Source organism: Agelaius phoeniceus, chromosome 25 (genome assembly GCF_051311805.1).
Source record: "Agelaius phoeniceus isolate bAgePho1 chromosome 25, bAgePho1.hap1, whole genome shotgun sequence".
Classification (NCBI taxonomy): domain Eukaryota; kingdom Metazoa; phylum Chordata; class Aves; order Passeriformes; family Icteridae; genus Agelaius; species Agelaius phoeniceus.
This window is the reverse complement of record NC_135289.1, coordinates 3,640,547-3,658,886: the sequence shown is the minus strand read 5'-3', so window position 1 is coordinate 3,658,886 and position 18,340 is coordinate 3,640,547. Positions and strand designations below refer to the sequence as shown.

The window sequence follows — 18,340 nt, the reverse complement described above, 5'->3', positions numbered from 1 at the left end:
CAGAGCTGGAATCTCAAACACCCCATGGCCGGGGCAGTTTTACAGCACAGTGCTCTTGATGGCCCCTGTGATCTCTAAAGGGTTGATGACCTCCCTTTCTAGACCCATTAGCTGCTATTAGCATAATGATTCTATTGACCTAAATTCTCCCCAGAGTTTCGGCTCCCTGCATCATCCTCTCCTTCCTGCGCTGCTCTCCTCCAATCCCCTCCCGCTCCCCGCTCCGAGGCACAGCCGGGCTCTCTCCACTCCTGTGCAAGGACACTTTGCTCATCCCGCTGTGCCCTGGACTCTCAGCAGCGCCCGGAGAGGGGCGGGGAGGCTCCGGCACATCCAGATCGCTCTGTAAACTCTAAACAACCTGGATGTTGCTTCTCGGTGCATTCTCCTGCCTGAATCACCAGCTTTTCCCACCCCCTCTTCTCCTCCCGTGTTGGGCAATGACCCATTTAGATACACGCCAAAACACAAATAATTACGGAGATGCTGGGTTTATATCTGACCACTTCCTCCCTCCCTCCTCTCCCCTCCCAGGTGATTCCCTCTCTCCTGGGCACGGTAAAATCAGGGATGTCTCAAGTCCATCATCCCTTTGCTGAGACCCAGATCCCGGGCAGGACTGGTCTGCCGGGATGTTTGGGCATCTTCATCACTGCCATGAGTTAGCAACAGTTATCTCCCCGAGCATCACTTCCTAGAGGAAGCCGGGCACTCACCCACGGCCGGGAGGATCGGGAAGGTTCTGGAATGCTGGGCAGTGTGGCACGAACAGCTCGGGAGGGATCCAGCCCTCAATCGTGCCGGTGCCGGTATCAACCAGCCTGGCAAAGCCTTGGTGGTGAAACCGAGCCATGGGAAAGGTCAAGGGCCCCGCCCGAGGCAAAAAGGCACTCCCGGAGCTGGGATTAACACCCCTAACCCTAACCCGGGATTAACCCTAACCCTAACCTGGGATTAACCCCAACCCTGCCCCTCTGCCGGGCGATCCAGGGTCCCCTGGCGCGGCACCGCTCATTAACACCGCTCATTAACACCGCTCATTAGCACCGCTCATTAGCATCACCTCCGAGCAGCCGGGAAGGCTGCGGGGCCGGGGAGCAGCAGCAGCCCCTGGAGCTGGGAGAAGCCACTCCCAGGACCTGCCTCTCTGCCACGGGGAAACTATTTAGGGTGGAGGAGCTCGGGGAGGGCTCCAGAGGCTGGAGGTGTCCGCTCTGGGCCAACTCCAGCCGCATTCTTGCCTTTGCTCTTTCTATTTTTTTTTTTTAATTTCTTTTCTTTTCTTTTTTTCCTTTTTAATATCCAAATGATGCAGAGATGAGCCAGGCCAGGCCTCGCTATGCCATCGAACGTGCTGCCTACTCTGTCAGCCTCTTCGACGAGGAGTTTGAGAAGAAAACCAGAGCTTACCCCGTCGGGGAGAAACTGAGAAACCTTTTCAGGTAACAGGGAGCGCTCATATTATTACACCACTCCAATTCCAGATTTAGTCAGGAATTGGAGGGGTATAATTCAGACCTGGGAATCCAGATCACATTTTTATCCTGGGGATCTGTGCTCTTCAGGGGTTTGATGGATGAAAGGTATGGGAGAAATGCAAATTGGGCTGAAGAAAATGAAATTGGTGGCTCTTTTCTCAGCAGAACAGTTTGCACTGGGTGCATTGGGGATTTGGGGTCCTATTTTCCTGTTTTTTTAATAGTGGGAAAAGCACAATTGATGATGTAGGCACGTGTGCATTATTTTTTTATGCTTTCCAGCTGAGATTTCCTTTTCTCAGCTTTCTGATTAAAATCAATACCACCTTAAAGAAAGGCTAATAATTATGTAAACAAAGGTTTATAACCCTGCTGATCACTTCCTTGGAAATCTATCTCCATTCCCCAGAAGAAGGAAGATAATAGAGGAAAGAGAGAGCTCAGGATCTGGTGAGGGAGAAAAGCTGAAACATTCCTGGGAAGATCCTTCCTTACTCCCAGCTCATTCGCTCCCTCCCTTCTTTCAGTTTCAAATTCTCCACCTTTCAAATCTGCTTTCATTTTTTTATCTCCCTTTTAGATGTTCAGCTTCCAGGCTCAAGCTCACCCTCTTCCGCCTGTTCCCCATTCTGGGGTGGCTCCCCAAGTACAAAATCAAGGACTACATCCTGCCTGATGTCCTCGGGGGGCTCAGTGCAGGGACAATCCAAGTGCCACAAGGTGAGCAGCCTCCCTCTCTGGGTGTCCAGGAGGGAATGACAGCTCTAGCAAAGCCCTGCAGGCGATGCTGGTGCCCATTTGGGAGGGATTTGTGTTTTGCTGGTGACACCAAGCTCTCCCTCCAGCCTGGAGCTCCCTGTATTTTCCCTTGTGTTTTGCAGGAATGGCCTTTGCCCTCCTGGCCAATCTGCCTCCTGTCAATGGCCTCTACTCCTCCTTCTTCCCCCTGCTCCCCTACTTCTTCCTCGGGGGCATCCATCAGATGGTGCCAGGTGAGGAATTGCCTGCTCAGGACAGTGAAATGCTGCCTGGGGACGCTGGTGTGTCCCAGAGCTGGGCTGTTTGCCCTGCCAGGCGTTTGTGGGGTCGCTGATTCTGTCACCCCAATGACCCCAACCCTGCCCCGGGGCTGGGGAGGGGCTGAGTGGAGCCCAGGAGCCTTCCAGGACAGGGCTCTGCCCACAGGGAGCTCCTGACCTCCCCGTGCTGCCCGCAGGGACCTTTGCTGTCATCAGCATCATTGTTGGCAACATCTGCAACGAGCTGGCTCCAGAGTCGGACTTCCAGTACTTCAACCACACCAGCAACGAGAGCAGAGTGAACAGCACGGCCCTGGAGGCAGCCAGGCTGGAGATCTCTGCCACCCTGGCCTGCCTGACAGCCATCATACAGGTGAGGGCTCTGCTGTGTCCCCGTGGAGCAGAGATGGTGGTGATGGCAGAGATGCTCAAAGGGGACAAACTTCTGGGTGGATGATGCCTCAAAAATAGAGATTTTGGGGCGGTTTTGGCCTTGGGGTGGAATTCTCCATGGGGACAATCCAAGAATGGCACTCTCAGCCCTGAATGGGGGTGGATTATGGCTCAAAATAGAGATTTTTGCATTTTTGGTCTTATGGGTAGAATTCTTTATGGGGACCATCCATTAGCCCTGAGTGGGGGTGGATGATGCCCCAAAGTAGAGATTTTTGGTCGTGGGGTGGAATTCTCCATGTGGACAATCCATTAGCCCTGAGTAGAGGCAGATTATGGCTCAAAATAGAGATTTTTGGGGATTTTTGATCTTGGGGTGGAATTCTCCATGGGGACAATCCAAGAATGGCATTCTTAGCCCTGAGTGGGGGCTCAAAATAGAGATTTTTGGTCTTGGGGTGGAATTCTCCATGTGGACAATCCATTGGCCCTGAGTAGGGGCAGATTATGGCTCAAAATAGAGATTTTTGGGGATTTTTGATCTTGGGGTGGAATTCTCCATATGGACAATCCAAGAATGGCACTCAGCCCTGAGTAGGGGTGGGTGATGCCTAAAAATAGAGATTTTTGGGAATTTTTTGGTCTTGGGGTGGAATTCTCCATATGGACAATCCAAGAATGGCACTCAGCCCCGAGTAGGGGTGGATGATGCCTAAAAATAGAGATTTTTGGGGATTTTTGGTCTTGGGGTGGAATTCTCCATATGGACAGCCCAAGAATGGCACTCTTAGCCCTGAATGTGGTTGGATGATGCCTCCAAGTAGAGATTTCTGGTCTTGGGGTGGAATTCTCTGCGTGGGCAATCCCAGAATGTCACCCTTGTCCCTGCTGTCCCCTCCCCTGCTCCGGGACACCGCTGTGTGTGTGTGGGAGAGCTGTGTGTGCTCCCCCAGATGATGCCCCTGCCCCACGCAGGGCTGTCCCTGCTCTGACCACAGCTCCTCTGCCTCTCTAGCTGTGCCTGGGCTTCCTGCAGTTCGGCTTCGTGGCCATCTACCTGTCAGAGTCCTTCATCAGGGGCTTCATGACGGCGGCGGGGCTGCAGATCCTCATCTCCGTGCTCAAGTACGTCTTCGGCTTGACGGTCCCGTCTTACACCGGGCCCTTAGCTATCGTCTACGTAAGTGGGGGCTCTGCACAGCCACCTTCCCCCCAACCCCGGCAGCACCACCACCCCTGCCTGGGAAACAGGGCCCAGGAGGTCAGGAAAGGGTGGGGGGAAAGGGGAATCCCTGCCCCAGCGGCAGAGTTGGGTGTTAGGAGAAAGTTTTTTGCTGAAAAGGGTGATAAAGTTCTGGAGTCACCGTCCCTGGGTGTGTTTAAAACAAGGCTGGGTGTCAGGGTTCAGTTGAGGTGTTGGGGATGGGTTGGACTCGATCATGAAGGTCTTTTCCAGCCTGGTGATTCTGTGCTCCCCAGCCAGCATTATCCGAGCTTGGATGTGTTTCAAACAGCCTGGATGTGGCACTGGGTGCCAGGGTTCACTTGAGGTGTTGGGGATGGGTTGGACTGGATGATCATGAAGGTCTCTTCCAACCTGGTGGTTCTGTGCTTCTGTGAATTCTGTGTTCCCCAGCAGCATTATCTGAGCTGTGGTTTTAGTGAGGAATAATGGATTGGGACTGGGATCTGGGGGTATGAGCTGTGCTGATTTGCAGCAGGAGTCTTGCAGAGTTGTCAGCAGCAGGAACGTTTCCCCTGAGCAGGTTTGGCCATTCCTGGGATTCCCTGTGTCTTCCATGGGTGCATCCTGTGCTGATGCAGCCAGAGCTGCATTAAATCACCAGCCCAGGCCCAGGGCTGGGGCCTGACCCCTCAGCAGAGGCTTTTTAGCACTGCTCACATCTCAGGGTGTCGATTGTGGTAACAAGTGCTGTCCGTTGTTCTGTCCATGTCGCCCATGTGGCTCACCGTGACCCCTCCTCCTGTTCTCTCCCCTTCAGACATTCATTGACATTTGTAAAGGTCTGCCCCAGACCAACCTGGCCTCCCTGGTCTATGCCTTGGTCAGCTCTGTGCTCCTGATCGTTGTCAAGGAGCTCAACCTGAAGTACATGAAGAAGATCCGGATGCCCATCCCGATGGAGATCATCATTGTAAGTGACACCTGGGCTGTCCCTGCAGCCTCCCCTGGCCTCACAGGCCCTGCTCTCAGCAGGGCCACCATGCAGAGCACTTACACAGTGAGTGTGACACGGCCCCCACATGGTTGGGGCTCAGGAACTGGGCCAGCCCCATGCTCATCCCTGCACTGCATCCTGGTGATGCTGAGGGTGAAGAAAACAACTCTGCTGGGACAGTCCTCACCTTCCCCAGCCCCAGCTTGGTGCTGGTTTTATTCTGTCAGCTCTGGGAGCGTGGCAGGGTGAATGCCCTGAGCCAGCCCAGCTCTTCCTGCTCACAGCTCTTTATTCCCTGTCCCTGCAGGTGATCGTGGCCACCGCAATCTCCGGCAGCTTCAACATGCCCGACAAGTATGGGATGCCAATAGTGGGGAAAATCAGCATGGGGTAAGAGCTTGTGCTGCTCTGATTCACCTTCCAGACAGTTTTCCTTCCTCCTCCTCCTCCTCCAGCCTGGAAAACACCTCACTCTTCCCTGCAACCCCAGAGTCCCCTTCCAGGAATGTCAGCGTGCCCTGTGACACAACCACCCCCATCCTCTGCAGTGTGGGCAGGGATTGTGCCATTCCTGAACCCTCCAGCCCCTCAGCCAGCACTGCCACACCTTCTCCCCTGTGCTCTGAGTGCAGGTTCCCAAAGGCCACCCTGCCCCTGGTGAGCAAGTGGAAGGACATGGTGGGCACGGCTTTCTCTCTCGCCATCGTGGGCTACGTGATCAACCTGGCCATGGGGAGGACCCTGGCAGCCAAGCATGGCTACAACGTGGACCCCAACCAGGTATGGCTGGGGCTGGGGCAGCCAGGGGCTGCTGCCTTTGCTGTCAGGCGTGAAGCGAAGAGCTCACAGCGTGAAGGGAAGACGTTCAGACGTGCTGGGCCCCGAGCAGACGTGCTGCTCCCGAGGAGGCTCCGTGGCTTTGTGCCATGCTGGGGGCAAAAGGACACGGCAGAGCCCTGTCCTGTGTACTGGAGAGAGGCTGGAAGAGGGAAAGGAGCTTCAGGCTGGGCTCTGTGCCTTGCTCTCCCTCCACACTCAGTGTTTTGGCAGCTTGAGGTGCGTGCACTGCTCAGGGAGCAGAGAAAGACCTGGATTCCTGGTGTGTCACCTAGATACTCGGAGAGGCAGGACATTAAATAATCCTCTTTTGTCATCCCTGGCACGGTGGCAGCTTTCAACAACAGCCACACATACCACATGGAGCCCTGCCCTGAGTGTGTCAACAGATGACAACGTGTTTATGTGGGATTGTGCTTCCAGGTTTCCCTGCTGCACCAGGGCCTAGCCCAGATCTTACTGGAAGGAAAGAGTCTGGGATGCACAGCAGGGAACCCAGAGCTGCCCTGGCCACATAAACCAGCCTCAGGCCCCTGCTCTCTTGCCAGTGTGTCAGCAGGAAGGGCAGCTGTCCTTTCTGATTCACTCTCCACATCTCCACAGGAAATGCTGGCCCTGGGCTGCAGCAACTTCTTTGGATCCTTCTTCAAAATCCACGTGATCTGCTGTGCCCTCTCTGTCACCCTCGCCGTGGATGGGGCAGGAGCAAAATCCCAAGTTAGTTCCTCTTCCTCCTCCTCCTCCTCCTCCTCCTCCTCCTCCTCCTCCTCTCCTCTCTCCATTCCCTCTGGATCACCAAGTGCTGTAGCAGCCACACGCTGCCAGCCTCACTGTGCAGCCCTGGAGAGGTTTAACACACAAGTGCTTCAGGCTGCTGCTGTTAAAGCACAATTTCCTCCCTCCCCAAGCCCATTTTGGTCCCTGATTTGGGCACAGAAACAGAGCTCTCAATCTGCAGTCCCACTCTGGACTGGGCAGCGAGGGAAGGTTGGGGTTATCTGTGAGATCTGCAACCCCCTGCCTGTTTTCAGAGGCAAACATCCTCTCCCATAAAATGCTGCAGTGCCCAGTTGTGCCCCTGACTACACCCAGGGGAGCTTTGAGAAGCCCTGATGTTTGCAGAAGTGATTTTCTTCCCTCTTTGCAGGTGGCAAGTTTCTTTGTGGCTCTGGTGGTCATGGTGACAATGCTGTCCCTGGGAATCTACCTCGAGCCTCTTCCAAAGGTAACACAAACATCTGTGCAGGCAGAGCCATTGCAACACCCGCTCTCCACACCCAAACACGGGCACAGCCTGGCTCCAAAAAAACCCTGATGCAAACAGAAGCACGGGACAGCTTGTTCCTGGCCTGGGGACCTGTCTGCAGGGCTGGCTGGAATCACACAATCACACAGCCACACAATTCCAGGCTGGTTTGGGTTGGAAAGGACCTTAAACCTCATCCCTGCCACGGGCAGTGACACCTTTTACTGTCCCAGGCTGCTCCAAGCCCTGTCCACGCTGGCCTTGGGCAGGGATGGGGCAGCCACAGCTTCTCTGAGCAAATAGAAATGTAAATTATGGTGAAAGAATCATCCAAATGACCCTGCTCAGATCCAGGTGAGATCCGTGTGAGCATCACCCTTGTGATAGGGCAAATATAAGTGTAAATTATGGTGAAATATTCATCCAAACGACCCTGCTCAGATCCAGGTGAGATCCTTGTGAGCATCACCTTCGTGATGGGGCAAATATAAGAGAGCAAATAAGTGTAATATATATATATATAATATAGATAATAAGTGTAAATTATGGTGAAAGAATCATCCAAATGACCCTGCTCTGATCCAGCTGGGAGCTTTGTCAGCATCACCCTTGTAATGGGGCAAATATAAGAGAGCAAGTGTAATATATATATATATAATATAGATAATAAGTGTAAATTATGGTGAAAGAATCATCCAAATGACCCTGCTCTGATCCAGCTGGGAGCTTTGTCAGCATCACCCTTGTGATAGGGCAAATATAAGAGAGCAAATAAGTGTAATTTATCTATATAATATATAATATAGATAATAAGTGTAAATTATGGTGAAAGAATCATCCAAATGGCCGTGCTCAGATCCAAGTGGGAGCTTTGTGAGCATCACCCTTGTGATGGGGCTGGCCCAAGGCAGGCAGATGCTGCAGAAAAGCATCCACTGCCAAACGTGGCACATCCAGGTGTGGCTGACACCATTCCCTGTCCTCCACAGTCTGTGCTGGGAGCCCTCATTGCTGTGAACCTGAAAAACTCCCTCAAGCAGCTGGCTGACCCCTTCTACCTGTGGAAGAAGAGCAAGCTGGACTGTGTGAGTGCCTGGGGCTGCTGGGAGGGATCACCTGGCCAGGGCTGGATGAGCAGGACAGACCCCAAAAAAGCCTTGAGTGGGGTTTTGGGGTTGTGAGTCCCTTGCAGGAGGTGGGTTTGGCTCTCTTGGTGAGATGGGGCTGCCTGGCCTGCCCAGCTGAGCACGCTGCAGCTCAGAGCACATATCAGAGAGGCCTGAACTCTTACCTGCTGTGTTCAAATGCCAATCAAGAGCGGAGCCTGTTTGCCCAGAACTAGCCAAACCGGCCCTGCTCAATATCTGGGAGTCATGACTTCAAAACTCACACAATGGCCCTCCAGGGTGAGGAGAGCCCTTCAGAGTGATAAGGACTCCAGGCACTGGTTGATGTATAAACCCAGGCAGGGGGTGGCGGGGGAGTGAGAACGGAATTTGGAAATGTCTGACATAAAAAGAGAGTGTTTGAACAGGGCTCCCACGGCTGAGTGCCGTGTGTGGACACGGAGCCAATATCCTGTCAGGGCCCAACAAAACCCCTTATCAGGGCAATCAGGAGGAGTCCAGAGGGGCTGGCCTGGGCCATGAAGAGCTTTCCCAAAATCCTGCTCAAACAAGTGCTGGGGAAGAGCTGGGTTATCAATTTGGGCACATCTCTGATCAGGTTTTGCTGCTGGGGGGTGAGAGGGGAGCTCTGTGGGCTCTGGCAGCTCTGTGGGCTCTGCTGCCCCTTTACCAGAGCACAGATGGACCCCACAGGCTTCAGAGACCCCGAAACCTGGGCAGAGCCCTGAGCATGGATTGAGTGGAGATGGATGGTGCTGCCTGAGGAACATCCTGGCAGATGCCAATGGAGTGAACGGGATTCCCCTGACCTCAATCTCCTTGGAATTTGAACTAGATTCAGTGTCCTGGCCCAAAATGGGGAGCACCATTCCTGGGTGATGTCAGAGCATTGGTGTTCATCACCTTCATGCTGGTTGTGTTTCAGGACAGCTAATTCCAACTAATTCTAATGATGGATGCATGGATGGATGGAGGAAAGCTCTTCCTTGCCATTTATGCACAAAATGAATATAAATTAAGATATTGAAGTCATCAAAGTTACCTTTATTCATCCAAGGTCAAAGTTAGTTTTTATTCATTTTGAGGATGGGTTTAAAACAACCTGATAATGATTTTCAGAGGAGATGTTTAAATGCAGGGCAGGACTGATCTCATATAGAGTGAGATGCTTGAGTGCTAGCACATAAAAATGACAAATGGCAGAGCTGTGAGCTGGAGTGGGGCAGGTTTTGGTCTCCTCTGCCACATCAAATCCTCTCTGTGTTCAGAGCATTTCCAGCAGGTGCTCAGGCAGTTTTCAGAGAGACAATTTCTGACTTTTTCTGAACTGCTCTGGCTGACAGCAGGAGCTGCTCAGGGTTGGAGCAGGGAGCAGCAGATGGTGGGATCTGCAGGAGCCCCTTCCTGATCAAGCCAGGCTGATCCTTTTTGGGTGGAACGAGCAGAGTGGGCGCTCGAGCAGCCGTGGAGAAACGCCCTGGCTGCTTCTGTGGCTGAAAAGGAACAGGGGCTCCTGGCAAACTGCCCAGCAAGGACGGTTCCCTCTGAAACATGCAGCAACTGCAGCATTAGAACAGCTGCACAATTCAGGGTTTGGCCTATTCATGTTGAGCTGGGAGGGTTTGAGAGCTCAGGGTAGCAGCACAGAACCATTTCCCCCATCCATTTTTCCCCCGTCCATTTTTCCCCCGTCCACTTTTTCCCATCCACTTTTTGCCGTGCATTTTTTTTTTCCATCCGTTTGCCCACACAGGTTTTCCATCCGTTTTCCCCGTCCATATTTTCCCCATCCATTTTTTCCATCCACTTTCCCCATCCATTTTCCCCATCCATTTTCCCCATCCATTTTCCCCATCCATTTTCCCCATCCATTTTCCCCATCCATTTTCCCCATCCATTTTCCCCATCCATTTTCCCCATCCATTTTCCCCATCCATTTTCCCCATCCATTTTCCCCATCCATTTTCCCCATCCATTTTCCCCATCCATTTTCCCCATCCATTTTCCCCATCCATTTTCCCCATCCATTTTCCCCATCCATTTTCCCCATCCATTTTCCCCATCCATTTTCCCCATCCATTTTCCCCATCCATTTTCCCCATCCATTTTCCCCATCCATTTTCCCCATCCATTTTCCCCATCCATTTTCCCCATCCATTTTCCCCATCCATTTTCCCCATCCATTTTCCCCATCCATTTTCCCCATCCATTTTCCCCATCCATTTTCCCCATCCATTTTCCCCATCCATTTTCCCCATCCATTTTCCCCATCCATTTTCCCCATCCATTTTCCCCATCCATTTTCCCCATCCATTTTCCCCATCCATTTTCCCCATCCATTTTCCCCATCCATTTTCCCCATCCATTTTCCCCATCCATTTTCCCCATCCATTTTCCCCATCCATTTTCCCCATCCATTTTCCCCATCCATTTTCCCCATCCATTTTCCCCATCCATTTTCCCCATCCATTTTCCCCATCCATTTTCCCCATCCATTTTCCCCATCCATTTTCCCCATCCATTTTCCCCATCCATTTTCCCCATCCATTTTCCCCATCCATTTTCCCCATCCATTTTCCCCATCCATTTTCCCCATCCATTTTCCCCATCCATTTTCCCCATCCATTTTCCCCATCCATTTTCCCCATCCATTTTCCCCATCCATTTTCCCCATCCATTTTCCCCATCCATTTTCCCCATCCATTTTCCCCATCCATTTTCCCCATCCATTTTCCCCATCCATTTTCCCCATCCATTTTCCCCATCCATTTTCCCCATCCATTTTCCCCATCCATTTTCCCCATCCATTTTCCCCATCCATTTTCCCCATCCATTTTCCCCATCCATTTTCCCCATCCATTTTCCCCATCCATTTTCCCCATCCATTTTCCCCATCCATTTTCCCCATCCATTTTCCCCATCCATTTTCCCCATCCATTTTCCCCATCCATTTTCCCCATCCATTTTCCCCATCCATTTTCCCCATCCATTTTCCCCATCCATTTTCCCCATCCATTTTCCCCATCCATTTTCCCCATCCATTTTCCCCATCCATTTTCCCCATCCATTTTCCCCATCCATTTTCCCCATCCATTTTCCCCATCCATTTTCCCCATCCATTTTCCCCATCCATTTTCCCCATCCATTTTCCCCATCCATTTTCCCCATCCATTTTCCCCATCCATTTTCCCCATCCATTTTCCCCATCCATTTTCCCCATCCATTTTCCCCATCCATTTTCCCCATCCATTTTCCCCATCCATTTTCCCCATCCATTTTCCCCATCCATTTTCCCCATCCATTTCTTCCCCTCCACTTTTCCCCTCCACTTTTCCCCTCCACTTTTCCCCTCCACTTTTCCCCTCCACTTTTCCCCTCCACTTTTCCCCTTCGTTTCCCATCCATTTTCCCATCCCCTTTTCCCATCCATCTCCCTCCACATCCCCACCATTCATCTCCCCTCTCCCTCCTCTCCCTGCAGCTGGTCTGGCTCGTGAGTTTCCTCTCCGCTTTCTTCCTGAGCCTCCCCTACGGCGTGGCGGTGGGCGTTGGATTCTCCGTGCTCGTGGTGGTTTTCCACACCCAGTTGTGAGTACCTCATGGCCCCCAGAGCCACAGCAGATCTGCCAGGGGCAGGAGGAGGGACAGGTGATTTTTTAGGAGCGACCTCTGGCCCGCGGAACGCGCGGCAGGAGCCCCGGGGAGTGCAGGTGTCCTGCCCGGAATGTGCAAACAGGAATGGCAGGCGCCAATTGACTGCCTGCATTCCCGCTCCCGTGCACATCCCAGGGCCAGGGGAAGCCTCAAGGGATTTGCTTCACCCCACACAGTTCCCAGCTCACACAAAGAGAGAGTCCTTGTGGGAACCCAGCACATCCCTCTGGCTGTCCAGAACAGCCCAGACCCTGCCAGGGGGCTCAGAGACCCTGGCACAGAGCCCAAAACACCTCTGGGATTGATTATGACCCATGGAGCAAATTACCAACCATAGATGATCAGCAAGCCACAACAGTTTAGGTAGAGTAATAGTGAAGTTATCACGGGGTGGAAAAGGAGATTTTGGGGTTTTTGGTATGGGGGTTCATGAGGCAAGACAGAGGGAACTGGGCATGTCCAGCCTTTCTCCTTCTTTTTCTTGGCCTCCATCTTCTGCTGTGATGGTGGCACTTTTGGATTGGTTTAGAGTAGAAGCTCACTGTCTAACACAGGTGATAGGTATTGGACAGTAATTGTAAACATTGTACAGGTAGTTTTTAGTATAAAGACATAACACCACCCCAAGGGCTGGAAACAATTCCCAGCTTTGTGTGAGGAGTTACAAACCACAAGAGTTTGAGCAAAATAATAGTGAATTAATCACAGGGTGAAAACGTAGAATTTTGGGGATTTAGAATGGGAGTTCATGAGGCAAGATGGAAGGAACTGGGCATGTCCTGTCCTTCTTCTCCTTCTTCTTCTTGGCCTCCATCTTCTGCTGTGATGTTGGCACTTTTAGATTGGTTTAGAGTAGAAGCTCACTGTCTAACACAGGTGATAGGTATTGGGAAGTAATTGTAAATATTGTACAGGTAGTTTTTAGTATAAAGACATAACCCTGCCCTGGGGGCAGGCAGAGTGCCTGGAACTGTCCTGCTGGATGGACCTCGGCAGGGCAGGAGAAAAATTTTTTATAGATAAGACACAATAAACAACCTGGAGACAGAGAAATGAAGAGCCCTGACTCCTTCTTTGAGCTATGGGCTGAGAAAAGAGACTTTCCAACTTTTCTTGGAGTCACTCTGACCAGTGAGAGATCCCAACAAGTCCTGTCTGTGTGCAGGGCCCTGGTGTGAGGTGTTCTCACCACTTTTAATCCATTAAAGCCCTTTCTTAATATTTCCCAGTCTGCCATCTCAAAATACTGACTCTTTTTTTTGCCCTGTAGACTCTGCAGGGGTGAAATGTAAGAGTTTTCCCCAAGCAAATGTTCAAATCCTGGGGTGGAATGTGAAGCAGAAGCAGTTTTCTTTCCCCTAACCCTGATCTCTTCTTTTCTACAGCCGCAACGGCTCTGCCCTGGGCCAGGTGACTTCCACTGACATCTACAAGAACCCCAAAACCTACAACAAGGTGAGCTGCAGATAAAACACCCTCGGAGAAAATGCTGTTCTTAGCCACTGTTTGCTCTGAGCTCCTGTCTCTGCTGCAGGTCCATGAAGTTAATGGGATTAAAATCATCACCTACTGCTCACCGCTGTATTTCGCCAACTCGGAGATATTCCGGGAGAAAATCATAGCCAAGGTGAGCAGTTCCTCAACAAACCCCTGCCTGAAGCCAATCCCAAACTGCCCCTGCTCTCTCCTGTGGTGCTGCACAGGGTTAATTCAGCTGTGGATGATCGTGGACAATGGTCACATCCACTCTCTACTCCTCAATCCTCCTCTCCCTGATCCTCAGGGCTGTTCGCAGAGCTCATTTTAAAGGTTGTGCCCAAATCATTTTAAGCTCATTTTAAAGGTTGTGCCCAAATCCTGGCAGGCTCCTCCTCCAAGCTCTGCCAAAACAGGAGCATCCTGCTATTCCAAGTCTCTCCCTGCATGTGCAGGTTCCCTGAATTCCAGGAGATGTTTGGATGTCATCAGGATCACCCCACTCCAGTGCCCAGCTGGTGCCCCAGGCTGGGAAATGCCAGGGAAGGAACAGCAGCTCCTCACTCTTGGAACTGACTTTTTAAGGAAAAGAAATATCTCTTTTCCACAGACAGGGGTGGATCCCGGCAAGGTGTACTTGGCCAGGAGGAAATTTGTGAAACAGCAGGGGAAGAGCACAGCACAAGCACCAGCAAAGCTCCCAAAATTCCTGCTAAAGGAGAACAAGGTAACTCAGCTCTGAGTTCCCAAAAGGGTCCCTGTGTCCATGGGTACAGCCCCAAGTCCCCATCAGACAGCTCCTCTTGACATGGGATTTCCTGCACTGTTTTCCTGCCACATTTCCCACCTCTCACCCCCTTTCCTCCCCACCTACATCTCCATTCCTCCCCAAACCTGAAGGTGCAGGAGAACTGGGAATGGCTGGGAGGCTGGAGAGGAGGCTGGAATGGGAACATGGGGAACAATCTGCAGAAACCAGGCAGCTTTGGCCTCTTTCTCTGGGGCTGTGTCAGCAGTTCAGCCCTTTCAAAGCCCATTGCTCAGCCACCCCAGCCCCATTTGCTTTGCAATGCTGAGCACTTTGGAAATAAATGAATCATGGAAATTATCCTAAGTCCAGCCCCAAGGGACAGCCAGGCTGGAGTTAGTCCAGATTCAAACCCTTCATATCATGGGTAGAGGTGCAGTCACCTGTGCCCTGCCCTGACTCTGCACCTCTGCTCTGCCTCAGACCTTGTCTTTGCAAGAGCTCCAGAAGGACTTTGAGAGCGCCTCTCCAACAGACACCAACAACAACCAGACCACTGCCAACGGTGCCAGCATCTCCTACATCACATTCCACCCTCCTGCCCCCGGGGCTGGGCCAGGGCAGAGCCCTGGGGAGCTGGGCAGCAGCAGCAGCACCCTGCAGGGCAGCACCCTCAGCGTGCTGCCCACAGCAGACACTGACCCTGTGCTGGCAGCACCGCCCTACGTCAGCTTCCACACCATCATCCTGGACATGAGTGGGGTGTGCTTTGTGGACCTGATGGGCACAAAGGCACTGAGCAAGGTGAGTTCTGTGCAGGGACCTTCTGCTCTCTCACATGGAGGTGTTTATGTGCCTCAATTCACAGAATTCACAGAATCACCAGGTTGGAATCACCTTCAAGATCATGGAGTCCAACCCAGCCCCAACAGCTCAACTCAACCCTGGCACCCAGTGCCACATCCAGGCTTTGTTAAACACCCCCAGGGATGGGGACTCCAGAACTTTCTCACCCTTTCTGTAAAAAACTTTTTCCTGATATCCAACCTAGATTTCCCTCGAGGCTGTGTGCTCTGGTTGTGTCAGTGCCTGGAGACAGAGCCCAGCCCCAGCTGAGCACAGGCACCTTTCAGGAGCTGCAGAGTGAAGGGGGCACCCCTGAGTCTCCTTTGCTCCAGGCTGAGCACCCCCAGCTCCCTCAGGGGCTCCTCACAGGGCTTGTGTTCCAATTTTCCTCTTCTGCATCTCTGATTTTCTCCTTCAGCCCCAGCACTGATAAAAGTCTTTATGCATGAACACAAAGCTGGAGCAGCAGTGGTTTTAATCCTCTCTCTCCCATCTCATCCCTTCCAGTTGTGTTCCAGTTACCGGAAGATTGGGATCAAAGTGTTCCTGGCAAACGTGCATGGTAAGAATCCCCAAAGAACACATTTCCATGGGATCTCCCCCCATTTCTGAGCTGCTGACAAACAGCAGATCCTTTTCTGTTCTTTATTCAAACTGTGAGATACCAGTCCTTTGCTGGACCAGGCTAGAACAGATAAAAGGAGAAAACAGAAGAAAGGAAAGAGAATCACTGTTCTCTGTGTGTGAAATCAGTGCTTTCATTTGGGAAGTAACAAAGCTGGAACCCCTCCACACTCAGCATGCAGGAAAGCAGATCCCCACACTCATTTCTGCTGCAAACCTGCTTCTTCTGAGCCTTGCCTGAGCTCAGAGGACCCCAGCAGCCACACACAACTCCAGAATTCCTCCTGGGCTTTCCTCCTGGTTCAGCTGTCTCCTTTCTCCAGCCCAGGTGTACGACGACATCAGCACAGGGGGAGTCTTTGAGGAAGGAGCTCTGGACCCAAGTCACATCTTCCTGACCATCCACGATGCTGTTTTGTTTGCACTGGCCAGTATCAGAGAATTTGTCCACCCACCCATCTTGGAAGAGGTAAATTTGCTCCCCAGCCTGCAGGATTCTCCTGTTTGGCCTCCAGGGTGTGTCAGCACAATGAAAAAAATAACATTTTATTGCCTAAAATAACATTTTATTACCTAAAGAAGCTTCATGTTTATCTCAAGCGGTAAAGGCCTAAATGCAGGAAATTATTTAATATTCCAGTTGTTGTGTATGGGCTGAGCACCTTGTGATGGAATGGATTTCCATGGGAAATCAATTTTTTTAGTGTCAATTTGTTTTACACAAACCCTTAGCTGAGAGATGAGTACTGTGCCAGCCTGGAGGAGCCAGAAGAGCTGTTCCAGCACTGTGCCCTCAGTTTGGTGCAGGTTGGAACAGACAAAGGCAGAATTTGGCCCCCAGTGATGAAGAAATGAAGGCAAAGCTGGTGCAGCTGGAATAGTCCTGGCATCCATGAGTGCTCCACTGGTGGGAGGAGAACAGGAGGAATTCTGAGGCAGGAATGTGGCCCATGCTGGTGGCACAGCACCAGACAGGCTCTGTCCCCAAATAGAGGTTGGTTTATTGTGTGCCAGCTGGAGGTGGCACCAGTTATCTCCCAGGAGGAGTTAAGGTATCTCCTATCAAAGCAGAGTGATAGGAAATGCAGATAAACACCTGGAGCAGGACTCCTCCTGTGCCCCTTCTCCTGGGCATTTCCCTCAGAGCATGGGTCACCTTTTAGGCCTGGCTTAATCATTGTTTTCACTCCTTTTGACCCTGCACTCTGCTAATTCGTGGACTCAACTCTTCCCTGCACAGAGGCCGACCCAGACAGAGCTCTCCATCTATGATGAGTCTGTGGATGAGGGCAGTGCAGAATACAAGAACCTGGAGGAGGTGAGTTGTAGTGCCAGGGGTCACTGCAGCCATGGGTACGAGGCAGAAATCAAAACTTCTAATTGGGACTGATTAGATGGGAAACCATCTGGAAGTACTGCAGTGCTCAGTGGAAAGTTAATTGCAAATAGAATTTTAAATCTCTGTCTTGAGGAGCTCTGGAAGGCACCAGGATGAGGAGCAGGTAGGTGACCCCACAGAGGAGTCCTTCAATCATTCTGGGCCACATGGCTCAGGTTCCGTAGGACCCGTGGGCTCCACACATTGTGGGGGAAACTCAGAGAACCAGGTTTGACTCACATCAAAGGCAGAGTCACCAGTGAAGATTTTCAGCACAGGCTTTGTAAATGCTGCAGTGATTTTCACCCACGTGTGGGCCTTGGGAGGAGCTCCCCTCCCTTCCCCGTGCTGCCCATGCCCAGCTGGAAGCTGGAGAAGAGCTGGAGCTCCTGGGGGTGTTTGTGTGACAATGACACCGAGCTGTGCCACCAACCCTGACCCTGCTCATCCTCTGTGCCCTTCAGGAGATGTTTGGGAGCATGTTCCACTCAGAGACCCAGACAGCTCTGTGAGCACAGCGAGCACCGGGCAGACCCTCCAGGGGAGATTCCTCCAGACCCTCCAGGGGAGATTCCTCTCTCCCACCCCTCCATGGAGAGCTGTGCTTCTACCTGGGGATGGAACAGGTTTGCAACGAGGCCATCACCCTCCAGAACTGCCAAATCCTCCCTGTTCTGCTTGTGGCAAACCCTCCAGAGGAGACTCCTCCAGACCCTCCAGAGGAGATTCCTCTCTCCCACCCCTCCATGGAGAGCTGTGCTTCTACCTGGGGATGGAACAGGTTTGAAACGAGGCCATCACCCTCCAGAACTGCCAAATCCTCCCTGTTCTGCTTGTGCCAGACCCTCCAGAGGAGATTCCTCTCTCCCACCCCTCCATGGAGAGCTGTGCTTCTACCTGGGGTTACAACAGGTTTGCAACGAGGCCATCACCCTCCAGACCTGTCAGATCCTCCCTCCTCCATGCTCTGCTCGTGGCAGACCCTCCAGAGGAGACTCCTCCAGAGAAGAATCCTCTCTCCCCCCCTCTGTGGAGAGCTGTGCTACTACCTGGGGATACAACAGGTTTGCAACAAGGCCAGGACCCTCCAGAACTGCCAAATCCTCCCTGCTCTGCTGTGGCACCCAGAGCAGAGGACTCTGAGCAGGCAGAGCCAGCTGGGGCAGCAGGAGCTCAGCAGCTGCCATCTGATGGACTCTCAGCTGGAGGCAGGTGCCTGAGCTCAGGGGACGTTCAGCCACCCCTTTGTCCCTCACCATCCTTCTGCCCACCTGGAATTGCATCCCCTGGCCCTCCTGCTCCTTGCCTTTCCCTCCTCCCTGTATCCCCCCCCA

At 52.2% G+C, this 18,340-nt stretch overlaps 1 protein-coding gene across 1 annotated transcript; it reads left to right on the top strand.

Moving 5' to 3' along the window:
* Window positions 1-1,317: 1,317 nt before the first annotated feature.
* On the top strand, window positions 1,318-17,858 carry SLC26A9 (solute carrier family 26 member 9). The gene is made up of 20 exons (XM_054648851.2): window positions 1,318-1,442; window positions 2,059-2,198; window positions 2,360-2,470; window positions 2,695-2,870; window positions 3,906-4,070; window positions 4,894-5,046; window positions 5,378-5,460; window positions 5,703-5,850; window positions 6,511-6,624; window positions 7,055-7,132; window positions 8,143-8,238; window positions 11,762-11,868; window positions 13,320-13,389; window positions 13,469-13,561; window positions 14,021-14,137; window positions 14,642-14,962; window positions 15,512-15,566; window positions 15,952-16,097; window positions 16,869-16,946; window positions 17,471-17,858. Exons 1-20 carry the CDS (start codon window positions 1,318-1,320, stop codon window positions 17,516-17,518), a joined length of 2,424 nt encoding a protein of 807 aa, XP_054504826.1. The 3' UTR covers window positions 17,519-17,858.
* Window positions 17,859-18,340: the final 482 nt, after the last annotated feature.

Coding starts and splice junctions, on each gene's coding strand:
- SLC26A9 (XM_054648851.2), top strand. CDS start 1,318: ATGAGCCAGGCCAGGCCTCGCTATGCCATCGAACGTGCTGCCTACTCT. Junction 4,071..4,893: donor GGCCCTTAGCTATCGTCTAC/GTAAGTGGGGGC, acceptor TCTCCCCTTCAG/ACATTCATTGACATTTGTAA. Junction 5,047..5,377: donor TCCCGATGGAGATCATCATT/GTAAGTGACACC, acceptor CTGTCCCTGCAG/GTGATCGTGGCCACCGCAAT.